This window comes from Halichoeres trimaculatus, unplaced genomic scaffold (genome assembly GCF_033239565.1).
Source record: "Halichoeres trimaculatus isolate MK-OKI-2021-1 unplaced genomic scaffold, fHalTri1.1 fHalTri1_scaffold_10, whole genome shotgun sequence".
Classification (NCBI taxonomy): Eukaryota; Metazoa; Chordata; class Actinopteri; order Labriformes; family Labridae; genus Halichoeres; species Halichoeres trimaculatus.
The window spans coordinates 38,450,684-38,459,939 of NW_027437187.1; the positions used below are offsets into that span (position 1 = coordinate 38,450,684).

Sequence of the window (9,256 nt, forward strand, 5' to 3'; positions counted from 1 at the left end):
CATCTTTATAATCCTAAATAATATGATACGCCCCACAGAGTCTGTTTAGATAAGCATGTGTCAGGTAAAGATCCAGGCTCATTCACTTCAGTTTAATTTCTGATATCTTCTTTATAATTCTGACTTTAGAAGGAAAAACAGCATTATTGTTTAATCGTGGAAGTCTGACTTCCAAGATTTAACAATGACCCTTTTTCCGCTCTTAATTCATTGAAAAGTCGTACATAGCTCTTAGGGTCCTGATGTCATTCTTTCTTTGTGCAACAATAACACTGATATCTCTTTGATTCAAACAACATATTCAGTAACTTCAATTGTCATGTCATGGTTAAGCAGTTTAAAAGTGTTCAAGGCTGAGTTAAAATGTAAAACTGAATCAAAATCACCTGAAGAGTCAAAATGATAAAAAATAATGAAAAGAACAAGAAAAAGGGAAAGTCTGAAAGGACAGTAGATTTATTCTCTATGAGCACAGAGTCATTCACTTTGTACATGAACCATAAAATCACATAAACATTACATCAGCAGTGTTAGCTAGGCTTAAAAGGTGAACTTGTTTAACATGCTGAGCACTTATTTTCATTTTAGACTGAACATTTTAGTTGGTATAAAACAGGTTTACAGATATCTGTTCAATCATGAAAAAGACAGAACAGACTGAACATCATGACAAAAGATATAACTGAAAAAAAAACAATAAAAACACCTCAGGAATTAATATTGCACTTCTGTTTTGTCCAAAATATCAACACAAAGTTTTGTCAATTAAGGAAAAAAAAAATAAAATCATGATGATTTTTTTCTTTGAGCCACTTGTGAAGTGGTAATTGTACATTTTCTGTATCTAATTTAATTCCGATTCATCTAAATGAGTCACGATTGGACGGTTACAGTGATGTTTTAGAAATTATCTTTTTTTTCTTTGGGGGAAAAAAATTAACTCCCTACATGTTGAAATCCTAAACCACTGAGTGAAAAATGTTCCTCTGCAGTGTCAGAGGTGAACATCATGTCCAGTAAGATACAAAAAGAACAATGACGTCACAGATACCTTAGCTTTCATTCAGAGGTTCAAAGAAATGATTATTTACAGTTTGTACAAAAGCTCAACATTCAGAAAATGATATAAACATTGATGTAAGACACACACACACACACACACACACACACACACACACACACACACACACACACACACACACACACACACACACACACAGCTTCTCAGAAGTTCTCCTTGTAGAAGTTGAAGCCGAAGTGTTCACACTGAGCTTTGATGACTTTGGCCAGAGCCGGAGAGCCGCAGTAAAACACATGAACCTTCCCCTTCTTCTCCTCCGACACTTTCTGAAACACCTGCAACAACAACAAACAAACAAACAAACAAACATAACAACAAGTCTGAGTACAACAACAATAACAACAACAACAACAACAAACAAACTAATAAACAGAATCTAAAACACCTGAAACACAAAGAACACGTATAAAATCTTACTCTGAGAGATCTGGACTAAAACACAACAGATCAACTGGGCCTGAAACACCTGGGATACTATTCAAGATTTAAAGGGACAGTATGTCATATTTAAAGGGACAGTATGTAATATTTTAAGGGACAGTATGTAATATATTAAAGGGACAGTGTTTAATATTTAAAGGGACAGTATGTAATATTAAAGTGGCAGAGTGTAATATTTAAAGGGATAGTGTGTAACATTTAAAGGGACAGTAAATAATATCAAAGGGACACTATGTAATATTTAAAGGGGCAGTGTGTTATATTTAAAGGGACAGTATGTCATATTTAAAGGGACAGTATGTAACATTTAAAGGGACAGTAAATAATATTAAAGGGACACTATGTAATATTTAAAGGGACAGTATGTAATATTTAAAGGGACATTGTGTAACATTTAAAGGGACAGTATATAATATTTAAAGGGCCATTGTGGCAGCATGCCCATAAGGGGTAAATACTGAATAAAATACTTTTATAGGTATGAACTGAATTTTGTCTGTACTTCAGAATCATTTAAAACAAACGGTTTCCTGTTTAGGGACCTGAACGCCTCCTTGTGGCTGTGAGGGAGTGGAAGAGTAGGAGATTTTCCATGCTGGACATAAACACAGCATTGGCAGTTTTTAGACTGAGAGATAAAAATATTAAATTGAAAAACTTTGAGAATTTCTATATTTATTTCCACATTAACATACACAAAAGTTCCAGAAATTGTAAAAAATAATTGCGAGGCATTGGTTTTCTGATGTGACAGGTTAAACCACGTGTCTGTGTTTTATTCTGAAAACAGAGTCCCTTCCTGTGTGGACTCACCTTCCCCCACTCCGGTCTGCCAGGCTGAGTCCTGGTCCTCAGTCCTGTGATGGAGTCTCTCTTCTCCTTCTTGGCCAGCAGGTCCAGCGCCATCTGCAGGCCGATAGCCTTCATGTCGTTCTTACTGAGCGCCGACGTCATGTACATGTGCATCTCCAGGAAGCGTCCTGTCAGACGACACAGAGGGCTTATTCCTCTCAGCTCATAGCGAGGCAGAGCACAGATCTTATGTCAGCGGTCAGACCTTCAGGCTCCTCGTCGGCCTGATCCATTTCCAGCTTGGTCAACAAACTCACAAACCACTCAAAGGACTTCTGGTCTCTGTTGATCCAGATAAAATCCACCTGTGGGGTCCAGAAGGAGAGGTCTGGTCTGTAGTTACTGGGACTCACAGAGGTCAGACTCAGGCTCTGCTGAGGTCTCTTACCTTACGGAGCTTCATCTCGCTGTCCTTGATGTTCTCACACCACGAGTAGTTACAGCTCGGACAGTTCTGCTTCCTACGCCGGTACCTGCACCACAAAGCATGTTCAGGAAGTCACAGATCACAGGCAGGTTACAGACAGTCGCCCCCTGCTGGGCTCCAGAAAGACCGCAGGCTCCAGACCCCGGTGAGGGCTGAACCTCTGACCTGTACATGATGCTCTGCAGGATGGAGGCGAATGGCGTGATGCCGATACCAGCGCCAATCAGGACGGCGTGTTCAGAGGTGAAGATCTGCCGGGTCGGAGTCCCGTACGGTCCGTCCACGTAACACTGACACACACAGGAAGTCGTGTTTGGTTGTATGACATCAGAGGGTTCAGACTGAGATTAAAACTCTAAAATATAAGATTCTGAGTGAAGAGAGAGGCCGTGCTCTGGGACGGACTCAGGATCCAGTTTCAGTAGCTGAGGCTGGTCTTTGTGACGGGTCAGATTCTGCTTTTCACGTTTCTCACCTTGATGTTGCAGAATCTGTGGTTCTCACCAAACTTTGCAGAAACCTGCAGAGGAAAGATCCAGATTATTAAATTAATCCAAAGTTTAATAATCAAGCTTTAAGCCACGCCCCCACCTCTCTGATTGGAGGAGCCTCTCCTCGCTCAGCCGGCCCCAGCTCGTCTGGAGGCGGCTCGGCTGGGGCCGGGGATCCAGACGTCAGGGGCGGGGCCGTATCAGACTGGAAGCCATTTTGACGATACATCATCAGCTCAACGGCGTCGTCCTCATTGGATGCTACAGCGCCACCACAGTCTGATGAGCTGAACAGCTCCTCCTGACAGACAGGAAGTGGGGTCAGAAATCAGAGCATCACGACGATGTTTGCTTCCTTCACTCATTCAAAGACGATCAGACTCTTCACCTGGGCGCGGACCACCTGGCGGCGGTTCCTCAGGCTGGTGGCGAGCCGTTTGGGGCTGACCGTCTCACTCTCCGGCTGTCTGAAATACTCGTACAGACGGTTGGTCCACTGGCCCATGGAGCGGATGTGGAGCCACAGGGAGTCTGAGGGTCAAAGGTCACACAGAAACAGGTTCCTGATGTTTACACGGAGCACGGTGTGAAAGAGCAAAAAACTGCAGTTCATCAAGTGTCCACTAGGGGCTGGACTCAAGAAATCCTCAGAGAGAATAAAACGTTCAACGACTCTTTGAAGATAAAGGGCATTCTGGAAAGTTCCTCACTGATACACCTCTTTGTGTGTGTGTGTGTGTGTGTGTGTGTGTGTGTGTGTGTGTGTGTGTGTGTGTGTGTGTGTGTGTGTGTGTACCTGGCTGCTCCGGGGCGCTGCTGATGGTGAAGGGGTGCCACTCGTACTTGGCGATGACGGGGATGTTGATGTAGACGTAGTCTCCAGGTTTGAAGTGGAAGAACTGAGGACGCTTGATCACCAGGTGAGTCACCTGGACAAACGGGAACCGACCAATGAGAAGGGAGAGTTCCTCCAGAGCAGGATCACACACATGCTCCTCTCTGAGTGGAGCGCCCTCTGCAGGATGAAGGCACTTACTGCACGCGCTCCAGGACCCGGTTCCTCACCTTTGAGGGCAGCAGGTTGACCTCCACGATGTACAGCCCCCCCATGCGGGACACGGCGATCCCCACGATCTTCTCCAGCAGGAACAGCAGACCAGGAACCACAAACCACTTCCAGAAGTTGGCGCAGTGGACCATGAGCAGGGACCAGACCCACACGTAGGACAGGTGGGACCAGTAGAAGACCTGCAGCACACACACAGCACACACACAGCACACACACAGCAGTCTGAGGGGCTGAGTGTTGATGTCATACCTGACAGTGACACTAGAGGGCGCCAACCACACACTGAGCTGAGGGGCAGACACAGAGGAAGGTGTGTGTGTGTGTGTGTGTGTGTGCTGCACCTCGAAGTGTCCGCTGCGCCGTACGAAGGTGCTGGAGCAGAGCACCATCAGGCAGATGACCACCTGCAGGACCACGCCGGTCACCGAGGCCGTGCCCTTCACCCAGCCAATCCCGGGCCGCGTGGTCAGCAGGTACTCCCACAGACTGAAGCCGCTGCTGTGAGACAGCTGCACTGAAACACACACACACACACCGGACAGGACACACACACCTGAGTTCACACTGAGGAACAGGAGAAACTTCACCATCAGGGTCTGACCCCGCCCCCTCGCTCTAAACACAGCTCTGTTCAGCCAATCAGGAGCCTGCAGCGACCTCTGACCCTCAGGAGGCTGAGAGGTTTCTGAGAGCGGTGGACGTGTGGAGGGTGTGAGGCTGAGGTGTGGTACCGAAGTTGAAGACGTGCGCCGTGGTGTGAACCAGCGTGAAGCAGAGGATGGCGTAGCCCACGATCTGATGCAGCAGGATGTTCTGGTCCAGAGGGAGGATCCGGACCACCCAGGTGGCTCTGAGCCAGGTGAGACAGCGCCGCAGCATCAGCACCTGAACGGGTCCATCAGACACACACAGTCAGCGCCCTGCTCTCCTCCACTTCCTGTTCCTGAGGCTGCAGAGGTAAGCGTGTCAACGCCTGACCGCTCAGCACTCAGCAATGATTGGCTCTTAGCTCCACGCCGCCCGGTCCTCACCATGACGAAGGTGCAGTTGAAGTTGAGGCACTGGCCGCAGCCTTTGGCCACCATGAACCAGGCCCCGCCCTGGCGGTGCTGCAGCACGGCGCCGGTGAAGAGCAGCAGGCTGAGGCAGGCGTACAGACACAGGAAGAGCAGCTTCCTGCTGTTGTTGTGCCAGTACGCCCGCGTCAGGTACCGAGGAGCCTGACGCTTCTTCTGGTCCAGGTCCGGAGGCTTCAGCCAGTTCGCCGCGCTGAGGAGAGAGAGGGGGGGGCGTGACGCGTCATGAAGTGAAACAGTCATAAAGAAAATCTGTGAAGCCTGAGGTCCAGATGAAATAATCCAGATGAAAGGATTAAAGTGAGTGAAAACAAACAGGAAGTGAAGCTCGTTAATCAGACGCCGCCGCTTCACGTCCTCTGACCTGATGGTGAGGTTCTCCATCACCTCCGGGAAGTTCTCCAGCTCGGCCTTCAGCTCCTCGAAGGTGATGGCGCCGCTGTTGTCTTTGTCAGCTGACTCGAACAGAGCCAGCGTCAGGTCGTCCAGCTTCTCCTCCGGCAGAGAGATGGCGCTCTCACGCAGACACGACTTCAGAACCGTGCGCAGCTCGTCAGGGTCGATGGAGCCGCTGCCTGGAAGAAAACAACATCAACAACAACAACAACAACAACAACAACAACAACAACAACAACAACAACAACATCAATAACAACAACAACATCAATTACAACAACAACAACAACAACATCAACAACAACAACATCAACAACATCAACAACAACAACAACAACAACACAATAACTTCATCAATGACGTCATCTTTACCTCAGCTGCTAATCCTGAGCTACACATCCTCACAGGACCTGCACATTGCTGAACACTGTGTGTGTGTGTGTGTGTGTGTGTGTGTGTGTGTGTGTGTGTGTGTGTGTGTGTGTGGCCCTGACCGTCGACATCGTAGACCTGGAACAGGAACTTGAGCTTGTCGGTCTCGCTGCCGTGGATCAGGAGGTCCAGAGCCTCCAGCAGCTCGTCCAGACTGATGGAGCTGCTGCCGTCAGAGTCGAACAGAGCGAAGAAACGCTCGGCGAAGAAAGACTGCACACGATGATGACATCATCAACATCAACAGCAGCTCGTTGCGGACACAACTGATCAACAAACACTACAACAGGACTCTGAAAGAGACGAGTCCTCCTCACCTCTTTGACTTTCAGAGCCGTCTTGAACTCGTCGATGTCGATCTCCTTGTCGTCCCCGGCGATGCTCTCAAACTGTTTGGTGACCCACTCCAGCCAGCGGGCGTCCTCGTCCAGACTCATGCTGACTCCTCTCTGATGGAGGACAGAAACCAGAACTTCACATTAACCCTCCTCTGAGGTAAAAACCAGATCCAGACTGAAGAAAGCTGTTTCTCTGAGCGGTGGAGCTCCTCAGGGCGCCGTCCTGGGTCCCTTCACGTTTTCTTTCAGACGTTAGGCTTCTCCAGCACTTGGCGACCACGGGACGTCAGGACGCACGGCGGCTCTCAGACCGCTCAGTCCTCATGGGTTTTAAATCTGTGACGTTTTAAACGTTGAAACGTTTTTCGTCTCTGAAGCGTCTGAACAACGTCACCTTCGTTTGTCCGTCCTTCAGTAACAGCTGAATCCTGCAGACGCCCCGCCGCGCTCCTCCAGAGGGAGCGCCGTGACATGAAGGAGGCTGCCATGGAGATGTCAGCCCCAGACACACACACACACTCACACACACACACTCTCCATTGTCTTCAGATGCCCCTGTAGGATCCTAGTGGTCCTGGTCTTGTCTCTGGTTTCTGGGTTTTGTTTGTGATGTGATCCGGTCTGGGACTGGACCTCTGGGGTCAGACCAACATGTTCAGGTGTAGTTTACACTCGGCGTGTTTCGTAGCGGCGCTCTGAGCGTGCAGATCACTCTCACAGTGTGTTCCTGTGAGCAGCATGTCCTCACCCTGTCATCAGCTCCTCATGTGTTCACCTGTCGTCAGATTCCCTCAGGATAAACTCTGACTCTTCTCCTTTCTCCGTCTTCTTCTCCTCCTCCGTCTCTCCTCGACAGCTCAGGTTTTCAGCAGCTCATCTCTTCAGCTCACAGAGAGCATGATGGTGAATAAGTTATGGCTGAAGTAATCCGTTCACCTCACACGTTGATGAAGATGATAACACGCCTGGAGCTCTGATCCTGACCCAAACTTTGAGTCAGTGCAGGTTTGATTTGGTCTGAGCCACAAACAGCAGATACTCTGATGAACTGATGGTTAAACCTGATCAGACTCATGAATGAGTGAATGACTCTACAGACACAGCTCAGGATGAATGAATGAATGAATGAATGAATGAAGCTCTGCTGCCATCTAAAGAAACATGAGTTTAGAGTCCACACAGACTGAATATAAAGAGAAAGTCTGAAGTTTACCTGCTGCAGATCCTGCTCTCAGTCCGTCTGTATCCTCCTGCTCTCTGTGAGCCCTTCCTCCTCCTCCTCCTCCTCCTCCTCCTCCTCCTCCTCCTCCTCCTCAGTCGTCCTCTCAGTGTCAGCTGGAGCTGTCAGCTGCTTCAGTCTGAAACACCTCCGAGGACTCACCGGGCCCTGAAACCAGGACCACAGGACCAGACCAGACCGGACCAGACCAGAGAGAGTACACTGTAAAAAACATCACTGTAAAATAACGGTAAAAACTGTCAGCACAAACCACCAGTTTTTTTTACTGATGTTTATTTTTACAGCGTGACACTGAATATTACAGAACATGAATGTGAAGTAACAGTAAAAACTGACGACCCTGCGTCTGTGCTCCAGTTAAACTTTAACGTTTACCCAACTACATAAACAACATCAGCTGATCTTTTCCCCATTTTAAAATTGGCCAACACACTGTGGGTACATGGTCCATGCCATGTGCAGCACAGACAGCCAGTCCGTGCTGGTAGCAGCATGGTTATCAGTATTTTACAGTGACATTTTTTACAGTGTTGTTTTTAATTCTAACAGGAAATATCGTTAAAATTTCTCATTAATTTACAGTCATTAATTACATTGGGGGGTGGGGGGGGGGGTTTCAGGGTGCAGGAGGTCAAAGCACTCAGAGCAGATCATCAGAGAAAAACTCCATTTATTTAAACACACACATTTTATTGAAGGCACAGCTTTAAACCTATCTGTCACAGATTTTATTTATCTATCTGTGTTCCTGTCTCTTTAAATGAAAAAATCTTTGAAGGACAGTCACCAACTGGTGATGTCACAGATTGGGTAAATCTCGTGTAGATCTCACTGAAATCTCACGAGACTTTTTCAAACAAGCTGTTCACACAAACATGAGGTTTCATCCAACACAGCTCACAGTTTAGAGCAAACGTCCACCACTTAAATAACATGTTCAGAAAACCTGATCCAGATCTCTGAAGGACCCTGTGACCTCCTGTAGACCAGGGTTCTGGTCTTTGCTCACAGAAAACGTGTGGTACAGACAGTGACAGTGGATGGCCGCGGCTGGTCCTCGACCAATCAGCTGCAGCCTCCTGTCTGTGAGCTGTGTGTCCATTAAAGGGTTAAAGACATGAAACAGAAACACTGGGCTCAGTCCGGCTCGTGTTTAAACATTTCATCAGGACTCAGCGTTCATGTTTCCATCCTGCTGAGATTTCACTGCTCCATGAACTCCTGACACAAACCAGGCTCTGAGCGCTCCGAGTGTGTGTGAGCTCAGCTGGTCCCAGTTTGGACCTGAAACAGAGTCCTGGGTCCATCAGGTGCAGACTGAACAGGGTCCAGGTCTTCATGGCTCCTCAGAGCAGAAACTGGTCCTGAAGCCTGAGTCCCTGTTCAGACCCGGGTCAGTCCTGAATGGATCTG

General features: G+C 47.9%; 2 protein-coding genes across 2 annotated transcripts in view; both read right to left on the bottom strand.

The window, feature by feature from the left end:
• Positions 1–459: 459 nt before the first annotated feature.
• nox5 (NADPH oxidase, EF-hand calcium binding domain 5) lies at positions 460–7,874 on the bottom strand. The gene is made up of 17 exons (XM_074677854.1): positions 7,817–7,874; positions 6,583–6,714; positions 6,328–6,478; positions 5,802–6,012; positions 5,393–5,630; positions 5,093–5,246; positions 4,703–4,875; positions 4,358–4,540; positions 4,089–4,221; positions 3,681–3,823; positions 3,393–3,593; positions 3,277–3,321; positions 2,967–3,091; positions 2,763–2,847; positions 2,580–2,679; positions 2,336–2,502; positions 460–1,356 (listed from the first exon to the last, which is right to left on the bottom strand). The coding sequence occupies exons 2-17, from the start codon at positions 6,700–6,702 to the stop codon at positions 1,225–1,227; spliced, it is 2,361 nt and encodes a 786-aa protein (XP_074533955.1). The 5' UTR covers positions 6,703–6,714; positions 7,817–7,874; the 3' UTR covers positions 460–1,224.
• Positions 7,875–8,187: 313 nt separating this feature from the next.
• Positions 8,188–9,256, bottom strand: part of rpgrip1l (RPGRIP1 like) — a 15,161-nt gene continuing 14,092 nt past the window's right edge. The window contains exon 26 of the mRNA XM_074678370.1: positions 8,188–9,256. This exon is cut by the window's right edge and continues 210 nt beyond it. The gene's annotated coding sequence lies outside the window, so the exon portion shown is untranslated.

Excerpts from the sequence above, each read along its gene's own strand:
- nox5 (XM_074677854.1), bottom strand. The coding sequence starts at position 6,702 with ATGAGTCTGGACGAGGACGCCCGCTGGCTGGAGTGGGTCACCAAACAG. Across the intron at positions 3,322-3,392 it reads AGGCTCCTCCAATCAGAGAG|GTTTCTGCAAAGTTTGGTGA; the intron begins GTGGGGGCGTGG and ends TTTCCTCTGCAG. Across the intron at positions 2,680-2,762 it reads GCGAGATGAAGCTCCGTAAG|GTGGATTTTATCTGGATCAA; the intron begins GTAAGAGACCTC and ends TGGACCCCACAG.